We start from the raw sequence: 18,312 nt of genomic DNA on the forward strand, positions 1-18,312 counted from the left end.
AAGCTAGCATCAGGTTTGAATTTGAGTAGAATATGGGTCGTAAGCTTTCTTACTTTAAGGCTTTTTCAAGCTTATGATTTGTTTGTAAATTAGATTCAGATCTATATGTCAACCTTTAAATCTGGGTTTTATCAGTGGTGAGTCAGTGTCAACTTCCTGTCAACCTGGCCAAACCTTTTAGGGGAAATTGCGACATTTTGAAAAACCCACTTGGCAGCATGTGCTCTTGTTATGCAATGAACTTTGGACTTTGAACATAATAAAAACAATGAAACCAAACTACATGAACTTCCTAAATATATTAAAGACAGGGTTAAAAAAAAAACTGGGAACTGCGGAAATGCATGATCAAGAAAACTTTGGCAGTTTAGCTGGTTTTTTGGTTGTTGTTTTTGGCCTCAAAAAAGCGGGAAACAACGGAAACGTGGGAGATTCTCATGCCAGTATCAAGTTACGATACCACAAATTCAGAATGCAGCTATTATAGACCCATAATGAAAAGAAGATGAAGAAAACATCACCATGTTGAAAATCAAACTAAATTTGTGACATGCAATACGACAAATTAAGAATGATGCTTTTATAGACCCATAATGATTTGATTCGAATTGATTCTGTTTCATATATCAATTGTTGCACAATAAAGAACACTAATGAAAAGAAGATGAAGAAAACATGACCATTTTGGAACTCAAACTAAGTTTTGAATATCTTAAAGGACAATGTTTTGAGAATGCCACAATCGTAAAAGCCACCTGTGTAGAAAGTAAGGCTGCGATGAGTACTTGTATACTCAAGTACTCGCACTGTTGACAACTACTCAAATACGATTTCTTGTATACTCGGCCGCCATTTTTTTTGTTTTGTTGAAATAATGAAGGCAGTATGCTGCCCAGTCATTTTCTACGCTATTGTTTTACAAACTCTAGATTCAATGATGTTTGTTTGATCCCATTATCTTTGTCTTGACAGGATTTGCAAGTACTTAAGTAGAGCTAACGTCATCCTAGAAGTATTAAAGCCAAGACAATCACCTTTTCTTGTATCCTCTGAGTGCACTCCTTGATGGCTTCCTGCGTGTTTCCGGAGCATTCCTCAAGGCACTTCTCTGCTGATTCCACACTCAACTGGACAAGTTCCATTATTCTAAGGTCAGATGAATAACAAGAAAGGTTTTCGAGAGAATGTAAAGTCCTGACTGAAACCACAAATATAGAGCTCTTAAAGGTAAAGACCAGTATTGGAAACTCCCCAATTTCAAAAAATGAAATGGAAGCTCTTATTACCAATCATGTAAGAGAATATGTTTTGACTAATACATGATGATACAAATTTGATATATTTGGTAAATTAGTTTATCTACATGGTCTGTGAGAGATAAACGCACATGTCGTGCACGTGGGCGTATAGCCCCATATACATCTTTCTGTGTACAGTGCTTGTAACTTTACGAAGACTAGCTGGGCCATATTTCTTATCATTTTGATGATTCTAGAACCTTGCAGTACACACCAATACATATATGCTAGATGATCAACCTTTTCTGATCGATTCCACAACGTTTCTTTCATAATGCAATCGCATGACCATAACTGGTCTTTACCTTTAATAGTTCAAATTCAAATATTAGGAAACTTTCACATAAAATTATTCACGGTTTTTCAAATAATGCATGATGACCCTGCAGATTTTCTGGGGATTTTTGCTCAAGGCTTTCATCAAAGATAAAGGGTAGGACTATGGTTCTGATTTGAGTGTTAGGTCTAGAGTTAGTTATTGCACTTGGTCCAGGGTTGAATTCAGGATTTGGGCGATTGTTAAAAATTGGCCACATAACTTTTGGAGGAGTGCGAGTAGTAAAACTTCATGATTAATTTGGGTCCTTTTTTGTTTTGCAAATATAGTCACAATAGACTTTATTTGATTCTTCCATGCAATGTTGCTCAATCTCTTAGGATCACCAAATTGATAAGCACATATCCAGTAGTACTTTGTAAGTTGAAAATTGACACCCAAAAAGGGTACTATAGCAATTTGTTTGTTTAAACACTTTTTCGGCTTATACCCAGTAAATAAAGATCACATGCTCGATCTAATTGAAAACAAGTCAGAAAAAATCTTGGAACCAGCGGGCATTAAACCTGCCTTTGAGCACGCGATCTTTATTTACCAAATTTAAGCGAAAAATGAGTTTAAACAATTGAAATTTCTCCAAGGAAGCATTACATTTATAAAAACAATTTGTTTATATCTAACAAAAGGTATATCTTTTTTTTCATTTCTCTTTCACCGAGTGTCACACGTACTTGGTGTCTACATCAACTTCAAGATTTTCCCTGAGCTCCTGGGTGGCCTTAGTCGCAAGATCCTGAACAACATCTGACCAGTTGTCAGCGATCCATGCTATAGGGTCAGTGAGGTCATCCCCTGTCTCCTCCATGATGTAGAGGGCGCACTGTATACGTCCCGGGGGTATGCCTTGTGATTCAGCCTCCTGTGGGTGTGTGAGAGAAAGAAACAAGTACACTGCCTTCATGAGTGTGAAACCTTTCTTATCATATCATTCCAGTTTGGTAGAAGATCTGGATGTAGTGCTTAGCCCACTCCCATCTTGGGTGTTAGTAGGCAAGAGCAACAGATTTGGTTCTAGCAGCTAAGAGAGGAGGGGTACTAAGCACTGCACCTAAACAGACATGCCCTAAAACTCTGCTAAGCCTTGATATAAGAATGATGCAGTTGACAATTCTCAATGCATCATACTTTTGCTCGGGTGTCATGCTTATACCCCTCTTGTCCTGGGTGGTAGTAGGCAAATGCTGTATGGTTATCAACAGATTTGGTTCTAGCATCTAAGAGAGGAGGGGTACTAAGTACTACACCTAGACTAACAAACCCTAACACTTTTAGTAGAAGGCTTGTATTAATATAAAGATATAAATATAAAGAAATTATACCAGTATATGAGTTGTAAGGCACAGTAGATCAAGATGTACTCACTTCAGGGAACACTGCTCAATTTCTAACACTGAACTTTATGTTATGAACAAATTTGGAAGCGCATAGAGACGTTTAAATGTGATATGCGCTATACAAGAACCGATTATTATAATTATTATACAGATAAGCTTCTTCAAGATAGAATTGCAATGCTCCCAATTGTGTCTGTTCACAGTTATAATTCACATATGAGCACATCTTACTACAATGCATACTATTATGTTATTTCTTACTTTTTATCCCATTAGAACTGAAAAGACAAGCCTATCGTATGTCAGAGAATGTCTTGTATCTTTCTGATGAGGATCTAATTCTGTAACATGCAACATGCAACATGCAATGAATGAAACTGAAGTATTCAAACCTAATGTCTGCATGTCTCTGATTAGCTACAAAGCAACTACAATGAATGAAGTCAGAATGATGTGGGAGAGAAGCCTTTTTGCTCATTAGTAAAGTTAGTCTGAAAAAAGACTCACAATGGCAAAAATAATACTTTCTCCTTTTTAATGAATTATAGAGAGAAATAAGACATGCATCAGACGTTCATGAAAAAGATTTTAAACAGAGATACAGATGGGGTGGTATTCTGCAAACTTTTACTTTTACTGTTTATTAGTGAGAGGTATTTTATTTTGTTGTTGTGACTTATCAAAGTCACTGATTGGGTACCTGTGAAAATGGCTCTCAAAATAATCACACCCAGAGATGTGCAGGAATGTAAATTTGTTTTTATTTGGGTTTGTTATGACATGAAATGATATACCTCTCACCAAAACACAAGGAGAAAACAAAATTCTAAGAATACCATCCACGGCCAAAGGAGAGAAAATGGATGTCATTTTGTTATTAGTCACTGCAAACCAACATTAAAATATAAGTGTTAGGAATCTTCATAATGTTTGTTCATATGAGACATTTCTAAAAGGCTTATTCACATATGAAGGTATTGTGGTATAGTGGTTCATTCGCTTGACTCTCAATCCAAGGGTTGAGGGTTCAAATCCCAACTGGGCACTAACATCCATTGGCAAGACATTTATCCAGATTCGTAACTCCCTACCGAGGTGTAAATGGGTACCTAGTAATTGCTGGGGTAATGATAACTTGAGGACCACCAGGAAGAACAGCACTGAAGCTGATGATGCTTCCCAGGCAAAACAGAATTTGCTATCTTCAGTATTATTAATTGCCCAGGTAATCTGCTTCAGAAAAACCGACAGGCAGTTTACTGCAGGTACATGTGAATGAGCCTTGAGAAACTGTGGTTCTCCAAGTAAATATCAGCTGCAAGATCTGCACAAGTGAATGAAATTTAAGTAAGAAAATGATGATTCAAACCAGGAGGGATTTGAACCTGAACCACAACAGCTGCTATCTGGGTACCTACCATACATCCATTTCATCTCTAATCCATGTCATAGACTTCATGAATCACAAACAAACCATTTCATTCTGACTATCAATAAGACTACCTGTGGGTTCAAGTTCCTCCCTGTGTTTGATTTTCTGACTCATTTTTCAGTCATTTGCAGTATGTGCAGCTGATTTTAATTTTTCAAGAGTTGAAGCAATAGTCTTTCTAAAAAATTACACGTAAAATAGTTCTCCCTTTCCAGAGATCATGAACCTTTAAACGTGTGTACCATCTCATATATACAGTGTGCATACCTCCATTAAGTACAAAGGCAAAATAAAAAGGATTCCATTTGTATTTATGTCCACATAGCCTTGTATTGTCATAACCTCAATTTATGATTGGAACATATTTCATCATATATCAGGTACACCGGTACATGTATGAGATCTCATGCCTTGGTTGCTATCTTAATGAGATACTGCTACACTGCTGTATAGACAGCAAAATGAATTTAACAAATCCCTGTCTATAACCTTATAACAAGTGCAGTACTATACTAAGTGCTGTGACCCGTTTAACCAAAGAAATGTGCTCTAAATTTGAGATAACGTACTTGGGGAAGACATGGGTTGGATAGGACAGATATAAAAAGGACAGATGTGATAACAAAAAGATTGATGGAAACATGAGAAAAGGAAAGGCACACCAGAAAGGAATGGACAGATAAAAGGATGGATTGATGAGAAAGGAGGGATAGATCAGGAAAGAATGAACAGGAAAGGATGGAAAGATATGAATGGAATAGCCAAATATAAATACTGGACGGATACGAAAAGGATGGAGGGAGAAGAAAAGGATGAACAGATAAAAAAAAGAGGATGGATAAAGAAGAATTGAATGGCTAGAATAGATGTAATAGGAGATGTTAGGAACAAGAAAACAGATTTATAAAGCGAAATAAACAAAATAATTGAGAAAAATATGAGACAAAAATCATAAACAGTATTGCAGACTCACACAGCCATTTTTTGCTCCAGGATATATATATTTACATGTACATTGATCTTGCCATTTATGAAACATAGGCCTACCTGCAAATACCTCTACCGGGTATTTGAACATTGCACCTCTATAATTGGGAAAGGTGCAAAATTAAATAAATGAAAAAGTTAGGGGAGAAAAGGGTACAGAAAAGAAACACTGTACATCACAATATGAAAATTAAAACAAATAAATAAATAAACACTTCACTTGTCACTTAAAATATGCATATGAAGAACAATGGCAGAAAATGAAGAGATTACAGACTTTTCTACAAAGATACTGGTACTAAAATGGAACCATATGGAAAGGAAAAGGTTAATAGGAATATTGCTGGTGGAATATACTGAATTTCGTTTATATTTGTAGGTATAAATGTAATATTGAAGTCTGATGTAATAAAAAAATGGGGATTGATTTTGATTTGTCATGCATTTTGAATGGTTTTGTCTCACCAAGCTCACATCTTATGAAATATATACGAGAAAGTAAAAGGTACACAGGTCATACAATTTGTGCAACATATTCATGCTGTACATGTCATGCTTTTCTTGAGTAATCCTTTCCATTATATTTACAAGTATGCAATGTGTATATTTAGTTTTTCAATTGTAAAATCCATATCATTCCATTGGTACATTTTAAATATTTTCTATCATGGGAAAAGTTTAAACTAAACGTAGCAATGCATTTTGTTTAAAACCAGATCCAATTAGTACAAACGCTGCAAATTTTATTTCTGTTATTCTACAAATAGAAATATTCATAGGAAATGCTGAAAATTCAATTTGTTAATTGGAATAGAAAAGGAAGCCGGTACAATGTACATGTACATTTGTAAGTAAAGAATTGCAAATCAAATTTTGCTTGAAATTATGAAACTATAACCTGAGGTACAGCTGAACAAGATTAGGAAGGAAGGGGCTTTTTGTAAAAGATTAAGTTCTCTAAAAGGTTGCATACAATATGCTCAGAGACAGAAAAGCATTATTAAACTCGTATGCCTGCAATCGACACAGATTATCCGTTATCCCCTTTCTTTTATGTCTTCTTGCTATAAATGTTTAAAAGGCAAAATATTAATATGTTGTTGCTTGATTGACTCCAATCACAGAAATGAAAACATAAATGACCAGCTATGCAAGATCTTTTTTCATGACCATTGCAACTGGTGTATATTAAATTTGAGATTTTGATTTCTGACAAGAAAATTGAGCGTTCACTGAGTAATCACAGGTCAAGCTAGAACAAAAGCCTATTTGAGAAAATAAATGATATCCATTAAATCTTATTTCTTATGATTAGGTAACAGGGCAATTTTTCATCAGAGGCTAAACAAAATAATTATTATAAAAAGTTTTTTTACAGGCTGTAGGAGGCTGATTGATTTTAATTATTAAATCAAGATAATCATTTTGCTTAGGCACATAATATGATTACACCTTTTAGTCAGTGCCATTCAATGCATCTATTAGCTTGGCAGCCACTTTCAAGCGTGTATCAGCAGCATATTTTTAAATAATTTGTTTTGGTCAGTCCTGATGTGATTGTGCTGAAGAAAGAACAGCATAAACATTGAAAATCACAAAATTTGACGTGCAAAAACTTGCATAAATGTATCAAAGCATGTTTGACAATGCATACAGCTTCCAAATTTCACATATTAACAAAATTAAGACAGTAGAAATATCAATCTTCCCTCTACCACAATATCCTTAAACAGAGCCCTGAAAAGTACAATCCGTTTACATTTTGTGCCAAAAACCCCAAAAATTTACCAAACTGCTTTCCCATTAAATGACAACCTTCTGATTAAATAAGATCCCACATACCTTTCAAAAAAGCTACATTTGGTGAAGAATTATTTTTTTCGTGCATGATTAATGGAAAATTGAAGAGCAGATGTAGATGCCAATCATTCAGAATTTGTATTATGTGAAATAAGACCGAAATCTACACCCATGTGCAAGTTAAAAGGAAAGAATGTTCAAGAAATGGTTTTGGTCAATGCTCTTCTTGGCATGGCACTAAAATGACAACCAAATGCAAATCACAATAAATATTAAAATTCCAATGAACAGCTATTAATGAACTGCCAGTAAATGACTTAAAAAATGAAATCTGAGTCCTGTATGTTATCTCCTGAGGGCAAAAGGGCATTACCTTTATATAGAATGATACAAGTTAACACCTTTGTGGCTCTCAACAGACAAAGGACTCTTACATTCATCACATCTCTCACGTAATAAGAATCATATCAAGTCAAAGAACGGAAACGGTACATACCCTTAGCTCGGCGATGAGGTTTAACGATGCCGTGCGCATCTCTTCATATTTCGTCTTTTCCTCGCCCTTCAAGTACGAGAGGTCCCCAAAGCTTGTGGCATGGGACAGCTGCTGCTGCAGCAGACTCTCCTCAAAGGTATCATGATGCCGTGTAAAGCCTACAGGAATGACAGGAAAAGATGGAATTAACGTAGGTATCAACCACCACATACATTAACCCTGGCAGTACTATAAGTAAACTAGATGGACCTTCGACTGCACGCAGTCAAAAATGATGCCTCTGTCATAGAGAAATTTTACAAACCAAAACAGAAGCAATTCTAAAAATTCAAGTTTGATTGTAATCCATAACAGGTTCTCAGAAAATTTTGACTACAAGCTTTTTTTCATATACATGTATGACCCTTTGATCTTTGACCTCATGTTCCTCAAATATAATCAGTTAATTGGCTCTGCAATATACATACATTTCCTGAGTTTGATAGTAATCCATCTGTCAGTTCTAATGAGATTGCATTCACAAGCTATTTTTGAATACATAATGAGCCCCAAGACCCATGACCTTTGACCTCATGACCCCAAATCTAATCAGTTCATTGGCTCAGCAAGATACATACATGTCCTGGGTTTGACGAAATCTGTCCATCTGTTCTGATGATAATGTAATCACGAGCTGTTTTTGCATACATTTTTAGCCCTGTGACCTTTGACCTCATGACCCCAAAATCTAATAAATTCTTTAGCTCTGCAAGATACATACATGACCTAAGTTTGGCAGGAATCCATCAATCTGTTCTTGAGATAACGCGATCACGAGCTGTTTTTGCATACATAATGAGCCCCATGACCTTTGACCTCACGACCCCCAAATCTAATGAGTTCGTTGGCTCAGCAAGATACATACATGTCCTGAGTTTGACGGTAATCTGTCCATCTGTTCTAATGATAATGTAATCACGAGCTGTTTTTGCATACATAATGAGCCCTGTGACCTTTGACTTCATGACCCCAAAATCTAATCAATTCATTAGCTCTGCAAGATACATACATGGCCCAAGTTTGGCAGGAATCCATCAATCAGTGAGATATCGCAATAACGAAAATGGGACGTACAGACGTACGTACGGACGGAAAACATGAGCATGTCTTTGTGGACTGCCAGAAGGGCTTTAACCTGTAGAATAATTAATGTCCTTCTGGCTCTGAGCAGATGGTCCATGCCCTGCAGAACAGCAGCTCAAACAGACAAGGGAACAAAATATTCAACAAACGCACCTGAATACTTCTTGATCTTCTCTCCAAGGCGCTCACACCCGATCTGATACAAAACATTTGCAAGAAACTCTCTCTGGTCGATCTCAGGTTTATGGTTTCTCCAGTCCATAAGCAACCTTGTGGTTCCTTCCCTGGGTGACCCCAGGGCAGCTTCATGCTGGTAGCGGGTTATCGCTGCCATACCAAACCCTAGATACAACCCAAGGTGTGTGATGTTGGAAGCATTGAGAGAGTCTGCCAACTCGTATAACTCCATATCAGTGATGCCTCTGGGTTCCCTGGCTTCGACTGGGAAACAAAAGGAAATTGTGAATGGAAAATTAGATGGTGAAGAGGCTTCAAGTTCACTTTAATGTCATTCAGTAGTACTGCAGAACTGCATTATATCGAGGGTGCGCACATTTGTGTCAATGTGTGTTGTGTGTGTGTGTTTTAGCTTTTGTTACAGTTTGTGTCAAGTATCCACTAAGTATGATTATGATTAATCATGTCAAGGAGCCAACCTTCAATGTCATTACCCAAGATATAGGACCAGGCTTGAACATTACATTCAGTCATTGCATAGGTAGACTAGAGAACTGCCCACTATATCAACTAGATCACAAACTCACTGTTTGGTTTTGACACAGCCTCAGTTAAAGTCAGTCCCCCTAAACTGGAATCTTTCAGTATGTTGTTCAACTCTCTGCGTTGATCAGCACGTGTTGTCCGACTTTTCCACTCCTGCAGCATGTTCAATATGGCATCCTGTGCATCCATCCTGTGCATGTGCAAGAGGTGTTGTACTTTTGAATATGGGAATCGAAGTTCGAACCCAAGGTCATGTATCTTGTCGACTGGGATCTCCCTTGAGAGTAGCAAAAGGTCTTCATCTGAGACCTCACCAGATGTTGTCATACCACTGGGTGTGGACATAATGCTAGGTGGAGTCATACCGTCACGTACTGCCTTTGTTCTCGGTGAAGACACCCTGGGTTCATCTAATGTCAGACAAGAAAATGATGTTAGTGATATTCAAGAGAAACACACAGAATGTTGCAACTGTGAGGTACCATGACACAATGATGGCATAAAAAAGTACAACCTGTGAGTTGATATCGAGAAGAGGTTTACAGAATAACCAAAGTTACTTGGCTCTGTAAATCCCAAACTATGAGTGTCCAGAAACAAAATTACATTTATAGAGCACCTATACTGTCTTCAAAATGAGTACCTGCACATTAATATCTCATTGAATAATTGTACTTTGATGATTATCCTTGCAAGTAAAATAACCCCACTTCAAATTAACAAAAATGGACTATTGGTTGTTACTTGGTTTCCTTAAAATGATAAGGCCTTACCTGGTCCTTTGGTAAACCTGTTTTCATCAAAAAAATCAACATAAGCACGTAGATCTGCATTCACCAAGGCCTGCTTCAGCTTTGGTCTCTGCTCGTGTCCTCTGACATCACCTTGCCACATCTTCAGCATTTCATAGGTGCTTGCCCCGATGGTTCCTGTTGGATCCCTCACTTTTAGTCGATTCAGCTCATGATGAGAAAATCCAAGTTCAAATCCAAGCTTGGTGAAGCTACCGGTACTCGAAATTGCTTGAGAAAGTTCCAAGAGATCAGTATCAGAGAGTGGTCTGGACTTCACTACAGCTTTCTTCGGTTCCTGACCAGTAGGGTCAGCCTGGAGGCTTCCAGGATTTCTGGAATATTCCTCTTTGGCATGCTGTTTCTCAGCCAGCATCTGAAAATCACAAATAATGAATGATGAAGAAAGATAAGGAAATGTGAAGGACACAAGAATGACAAGAATGGAAGAGCGTTAAGATGAAGCCTATCATTAACCTATCCTACAATGGGTACATGTACCATGTACTGGAAATGGCTACCTTTAAGGGTTATTTAGTCTTCCTCAAGAGGAGATAGGGAGGTACACATTGTTTTATTTCGTCTGTTTTATATGCAACCCAGGGACAGACTTGAGCTTTTCACTTTAGGAGGGAAACAAACTTCATCTCTCTCATGCTGAAATATCCTTCATCTGTGTCCTACAGTTTATGAAAAGAAAATAAATATTACAGAAGCAGAAAAGATCTCTGGTGTACAAAACATATGCATGTTATCCCCCCGGCCCCCACCCTCTTCATGAAAATATGAAAGAGTGCCACTACTCAATATCTCCAAAATTAAGATGGTTCAATCAAGTTTCACAGTGAGCTCATAAGTTATTGTGTCATCAAAAGTCTTACCTCTGCCTCTAGCTGCTGATAATACTCTGCATTCTTCTTCCTCCTTTCTACTTTAGTGAGAGGTTGGATCTCCACCTTAGAATTTGACTGTTCAGGTTTTGTTTTCTTCGATCTCACTGTTGGCTGGATCTTGGCCTTTAGGAAGGACGTCTTGTCGCACATTGAGCAGACGTTTGATTCCATGTTGGTGTTGAGGAACGTGCAGTGTTGACAGGTCCATCCTTCTTGGTCATCCTGGAGAATGTCTCTGGATTTCTGTTTAGGTGCCTTGGCAGGATCAGGGATCTGCTGCCTGATCTCTCGGGGACTGGTGGATGAAGCCATGTTTCCTGCTGAAGTCACAGAAGGAATCACCTTGCCTTGGGGTATGGTCATTGCAGCTCCTGCAGCAATTGCAGCACCCGTTGGAACCTTCTGTGGACTAGCCCGTTGAGTACCTGATGACTGACCTTGAAGTACTATCAACTTCCTCTCCAATTCTTCATGCATCGTTGTGAGTTTCTGTTCTTCTCGCATCAGCTCTGCTCTCTTAATTGGATCCATTTCATTTTCTCTCAGACCTCGTACACTAAATAACTTCTCTAAGGTAGCAATGTCTTCAGCGGTGATGATGCCAAGTTCAGTCTGGAAATCAGCTTCTTTGCTTGTTCCACCCACAGTGATGTCCTGTGGAGCTACATAGGGTGATTCCTCAGAGTTGGGTGATTTGTGTCCTAGCTTGGTTTGTACGCCTGCACCCAGCATTGGTTGACGATAACTATCAGTCGGAGGTGCTCTGACATCAAGATCTTCCTCACTGGTGAAGTATGATGCATCACCAGGTTCAGCAGGTTCCCCAGGGACCGAGTAGTAGTTTGAGATTAATGAATCAAGTTCCTAGTAGAGAGGATGATTTTGAGATTGATTTTTATTAGAAAAAGACATGTTGAATAACTTTTAATTCATACAGAATGTAAATACAAGTTTGTTTCAGTTGCATATTACATTTTCCCCTCAAACCACATTTTAACCCATTTTTCACATGCTTGTGTGAAACTCATAAAATTATACGAACAAAATAATACATAATGTGTAAATACATGTATGTTATAAGATAAAATGTAATATAATTGACAAATATATATCGGTGAAGATGATTATACAGTACTTCCACAATGATGATTGTTATAACAATGTAATACTAACACTGATTATACAAACTAAAAACCAAGGGTACGTACAGTGGAAGTACATGCATAGGATATGTTTTAACATAAAATTAAAGGGAGCCTTTTTTTATATTTTTCCTACTACATATTTAAATTACACTAATCACACATGAGGAGGGAATTCTATAACTTGCTTTAAAATTCTGAACATGACGATCTCTATTTTCCGAAAAATTTAATCTAATTTTAATTCTATTCAATATGATAATTTAAGGGCAAACACAGATACATACTAAGATGCAATCTCTACTAAAAAGAATTTCTGCCAGTGTTGGGTGAACATAAAATGACAATTAGATTGATTATCTGGGAAGCTGTCTTCTGTGGAGTTGCGTGTTTTTATTCAATGTTTTGTACATTCATTTAAAGATGGAAATGAATTGAATAAATAAAGTGCAATGACCTGAATCATCATTCTTAATAATGCGTTTTGTAGCATTTTCTACACCATATATTCTCCTAGACATGAGAAAATGAATTTTATAAACCATGATTACAAATTAAGACATCATTTTTTAATTCTAAATATCATATGACATACTGTACATACATCTATATATGTGTATCTAGATTACAAAGTTTACATAAAACATGACAAAGTACAAAATGTATCTAAGGCAAGCTATTAGACATGAAGAAATTATTCTAAAGCTAACTGGGGAGGCAGGGGGGGGGGGGCGGATCCTCCCACCTCTCCCCTCTGTCATGCATCAATGCCAGGAATCACAAGCTGTTGTAATTTTCTAATATTAGTATGTTTTTAGGGTAGATCCTCACTTCTGTCTCTTAAATGCCTTTACCCAAATGAATAACCATTCCAATTTTCTCATTTTACTATGCATTGCATTATATTGCTTACATAGTTCAATCACATGATACTTTGCATTAGATTACCATGGGATAAAATCAAACAATGTCAACATAACGGCTAAAGTATAGTACATGACTGTTCAATTGCAATATTGACTTTATATACCATTTCAATATTTGCTTTAATACAAACAAATATGCAACTCATGCATGTAGGTATAACAAAATAGACCACGTAGTGGGTGCAAGCTCTTCAGTATAAAATGTACATGCAATATAGAAAAACCATCCACAAGTGAATGGGAGTGAATACCAGCTGCCATTTCCTTAATTACTTTGTTCATTCTCTATTGGTTTGTAAAGTGTTTTTAAATTACTCTGTTTTTACAATCAGCCAATTGATGAGAAAGAACAAAACAGCTGAAATTAAATTACAACAAGTCAACACAAAGCGTAGCATCCCCTCGCAGGTTACAAATGGCCTATATATGTCAGATCAAGTTATCTCCATTGGACTATTCTATTATATTAGTAGGCAAGGAAGTTAACCACTATTTCACATATATAATTAGGTGTTTTTACATATTTAATGAGCTATGACCTTTCACCTTTGACCTACATACTCAGAAATCGAACTTAGGCTGTACATGTATTTTGATACCATGTACCTTCATATTAAATTTCATTAAAATTCGTCAAACATTACTTAGGTAATCGAATGGAAACCAGATTTGCATATTTAATGAGCTATGACCTTTGACCTACGTACTCCAAAATCGAACTTAGGCTGTGTTTTGATACCATGAACCTTCATATCAAATTTCATTAAAGGTAAAGACCAGTTATGGTCATGCGATTGCATTGTGAAAGAAACATTGTGGAATCGATCAGAAAAGGTTGATCATCTAGCATCTAGCATCTGCAAGGTTCTGGAATCATCAAAATGATAAGAAATTTGGCCCATTCTTCGTAAAGTTACAAGCACTATACACAGAAAGATGTATATGGGACTACCCTATATCTCTCACAGACCATGAGAGAAACAAATTTACCAAATATATGAATTAGTAGGCGGTTTCCCGGCAAATTTGTTATCATCATGTATTAGTCAAAACATATTCTTTCACATGATTGGTAATGAGAGCTTCCATTTCATTTTTTGAAATGGGGGGTTTCCAATACTGGTCTTTACCTTTAAAATCAGTCAAACATTACTGAAGTTTTTGATCGGAAACCAAATTTTTTACGGACGGATGGACGGACGGCAGCTTTACTATATCCCATCCGACTTCGTGGACGAGGGGATAATTAGAATGGAAGTGGTGATACATATTCACATAGAACCCCCCCCCCCCCCCCATGCACAATTCTTTTGGGGGCATCTCAGAATACATGTAGGTGTACATTTGCAAAATGTGAGTATTATTATCATGGGTGTTATTGAAGTGCATGCATGCGACATACTCTGCTTGTGGTAAGATACACATAAAATCTTTGTTAATGTTCAACCAATGGAAAAGAATTTCAGATGAATCAATAAATTCAATTTGATTCAATTCAATTCAATTCAATACAATACACTGAATGTTCCATGTAGAAAGCCAGACAGGCATTCACTTTAATAAAGAGTAATACATGAAGTAAAGCCCTATGCATACACTGTATGAGGGGGTACGTTTCTCAGACTAGGTGGGAATGACGTAGCACGAGAAACATTCTCAAAATTAAACTAAACTTTCTTGAAAAGCCATGATTCATGAGACTGACAAAAGTTTCATGCATGTAAAACTTTACAGTTATAAACTATTATGAGTATTGAGTATATGCACACAAGAAATCTTCATTATTCAGATTTCTACCTGTATTTCTGGTTCAGTGGAAGAGATGGTGAGCTGATAAGAGCAAATACAAAATAAATAATACAAAATATGGTAAGATAAACACATGCTAACAATTCATTTTCTGCAGTTATCATGTGTGATTAATGCATGTTCATGCTTACATTATGTGAAAAATTAGTCGATAATTCATATTAAGTTTTTTTAATATGTAGTACTTGAGTGAAATTTCAAAGTCTCATTCCTGTTCAAAGAAAAGAAGTTCCTCGAGGCACCTTGTTTGAGGATGAACAAAACGCTTCAGTGGCAGATCCCGGAGATTGGAGAGATAGGGGGCAAGTGCTCTCATTCCTGGCTATTCAAAATGTGCAGCAGAGTAAAAACCTGCATACTTTTTACTCTCTCCCCCCCCCCCCCCCCCCCCCCCCCCCCCCCCGGACCAATTTGACAATTAAACAAAATGATTATTACAAAAAAGGGTCCAATTACAAAAGTAGAAAGGTATAACAGTTACGAAATGCTGCAGAATCCCCGTTAAAAAAAAAAATCTCCTCACCCCTCCCCCCAATTTGAGAATTCAACGAAACAATCATTACAATTGAGGGTCAGACTACACAACTTAGTAGAAAAGGTACAATTATGAAATGCTGCAATATCCCTGGTTGAAATCTTAATGGATCATGTGTGTGTTTCCATTTGCATTTGCTGCCATATGTATTTCTTTATAATCTTTAAAAGGCAGTTTCCAAATTGAAACACCTCCTATAATTATCCTTAATCTTACTAGTACCATGCTCTCCTTCTTTAATATAGAGAATCTTTGCCCTTTTTTGTATTTGGCCTTTATCTGTAATGATACATCCACAAGAAACATCTATTCCTTACCACATTTTTGGGCAGCTGAAAAGGGTCTTGGTCTGGCAACATGGTCTGAAAATAGAAATAGAAATAGAAAATTGAGTAATACAGTGGACCTTTGTTAAAGAACATTGTTATACATATAGCGAAATCTCTTTATAGCAAGGCAATTCAGCCGGTTCTGTGTCTTTGTATTCTATTGTTTTTTAGTCTCGACAACAAGGTTTGGGCAAAATAAGGTCATATGCTTGGCCCCAAGGTTATCATGAGGTTCACTCAGAGGTAATGTGATCATGTGATGAGCAAAATAAGTTTTGTTTCATGTCATGTTGTTTTTCAATGTCTCATATGATTAAATATAATGAAAGGAAAAAAAAAAACATGTGAGAAAGAAAGCCTTCAGTTCTCTTGATAACAAATAATTTTTAAACCAATTTTCTTTCTTTTAGGCCGTATCATGTTAGCTTGGCTAAAGCCGGGGTAGTAATAAGATTGCAGGCCCATCAAATTATCATATACTTAAAGCTAAAGAAGAATTTTCAACGGTTTTGTCCAGCTTCTGAAGTTCTGATTCAACCCCCCCCCCCCCCCCCCCCCCTGAGTCACACCAAACTGGCCAAACTCCGGCTGATGCAATCTGCTTAATATCAACATATCCTTTTCATCTTACGCATAAAGTATTTTTAGTATAGGAAAGACCCCCGACTTGCAATATCCTCCCAAATCACAATACCCTTCTGAATCTTTCATTATTTGATTTGCTTGATCCCTACTTCCAGACATGACAAATTAAGTTGTTGCCAATATTCAACATTTATAGGTCCACTCTTATTTCAGGCATTTTTTAATCATACAAAGCAACCATTGAAATAAGTCATGAAAAGCAGATTGAAATGAAAATAATGTATAGATTTCAGCAATAACATATGGCTCCTTTCAGTAATCTGGCCCTGGAGATATGATTTTCCTTCGAACCTTGGTCATGAGAGATTACAACTGATAAGATTTCATATCGATAAAATGAATTTGAATAGACCATTTAATGTAAATTCATGAATACAATGACAAATAACCAGCTGCTGCCCCCCCCCTTCCAGGTACAAAGAACAATTTTATCCCTCGGGGTTACTTTACTGATAAGATCAATTGTTATGTTGAATGCATGCGACCTAGCTTTTATCTGCACTTCTGCACTAATCATGATAAAGTTCACATATGATTATAGGACAAGAAACTACATGTCGTTAAAGGAATTATTGTGCATTTGTTATCTGACTAATGCCACATATCAAAGTAGCTGTGAACAGGGGGGATCCAGGTGGTGGCAAGGGAGGGGGCCCAATATCGGCCAACTGGCCGATTTAGCGGGGGGGGGGGGGGGTAGTGAGATCTATTTTTATTTTTTTTTAAACCAACATACCCCCTCCCCCCTCCTTTGAGCAAAATATTAAAAAAAGGATCCGCCCCTCCTGGATGTGAACAATGACAAAAGTAAGTATCAGATCTACATGTATCTACCTCAGTGCAATTTACAGACGATTCATATTGCAATGCACATGTACTGTATTCTTTCAGTAATTTCTCCATTGATCAAATGTCCATTGCCCTCAATGGTGGAATATACAATGTATATTAAAGACACATAGGAGTGGGCTCTCATGGGGAATTTGACACTGTCCAGGTGTTACCCAATAACATGGTGTTGTCAATAACTTGCTTTGCTATTCCCTCACCAGAGGGACATTTCTTGATACAACTCAGGGTTTGTTGTGTGCGAAACTTGTATTTCCATCAAGTCTGGTGCCAGGGAATTCTGGCCTTCTGCACATAAAAACTTATGACCCACTTCCTTTAAGCCTTGAACATTGTTGCACAATACCTATAATCATGATAATTCCAAAAGTGAGAGATTGCTTCATCTACAGATTTCCTATTTTGAGACTTACAACATACACGCAATGATGCCTTTAACGGATGTGTAGCTTTCAGGGAATTTAATGGACCATTTTTTTTTTTTACTCATTCAGTTCAAATTGAGTTCAAGAACATTTAACAGCTAATGGCGGAAGCATAGCTTTAGTGAGGGGCACAGGGGCATATGCCCCCCCCCCCCAACTGACACACATAAAAATGGCAGAAAAATAGGGAGGGACCACCACCCTCTCTTAATTCATATTCAATCTACCAAGTAACACCTGTGGCCCTCCCCAATAATGCTGGTGCCCCCTAAATATCTGAACCCATTCTACACTATAGGATGCAGGAGTACTGTTGATACTATGATAGACATGTACATGTATACGCTGTACAGGGGAAATGTGTTTGGAAATGTGTAGCACATTTTTCTCGTAATCAAATGGAAAATACTGTTTCATCTACAGGTATACGACACACGTC

At 37.1% G+C, this 18,312-nt stretch overlaps 1 protein-coding gene across 2 annotated transcripts in view; it reads right to left on the bottom strand.

Annotated features, from left to right (window-relative positions):
- The window catches only part of LOC100889576, a 42,434-nt gene that overhangs the window by 11,648 nt on the left and 12,474 nt on the right, over positions 1–18,312 (bottom strand). For both annotated transcript variants that reach the window (XM_030975075.1, XM_030975074.1), the window contains exons 7-14: positions 15,943–15,987; positions 11,202–12,077; positions 10,303–10,696; positions 9,571–9,939; positions 8,960–9,247; positions 7,685–7,842; positions 2,307–2,494; positions 1,035–1,146 (exon numbers count right to left, since the gene is read on the bottom strand). In XM_030975075.1, coding sequence (XP_030830935.1) covers positions 1,035–1,146; positions 2,307–2,494; positions 7,685–7,842; positions 8,960–9,247; positions 9,571–9,939; positions 10,303–10,696; positions 11,202–12,077; positions 15,943–15,987 — 2,430 coding nt within the window. The remainder of the gene's footprint in view (positions 1–1,034; positions 1,147–2,306; positions 2,495–7,684; positions 7,843–8,959; positions 9,248–9,570; positions 9,940–10,302; positions 10,697–11,201; positions 12,078–15,942; positions 15,988–18,312) is intronic.

The sequence above is a fragment of the Strongylocentrotus purpuratus genome, unplaced genomic scaffold (assembly GCF_000002235.5).
Source record: "Strongylocentrotus purpuratus isolate Spur 01 unplaced genomic scaffold, Spur_5.0 spur5_scaffold_8, whole genome shotgun sequence".
Classification (NCBI taxonomy): Eukaryota; Metazoa; Echinodermata; class Echinoidea; order Camarodonta; family Strongylocentrotidae; genus Strongylocentrotus; species Strongylocentrotus purpuratus.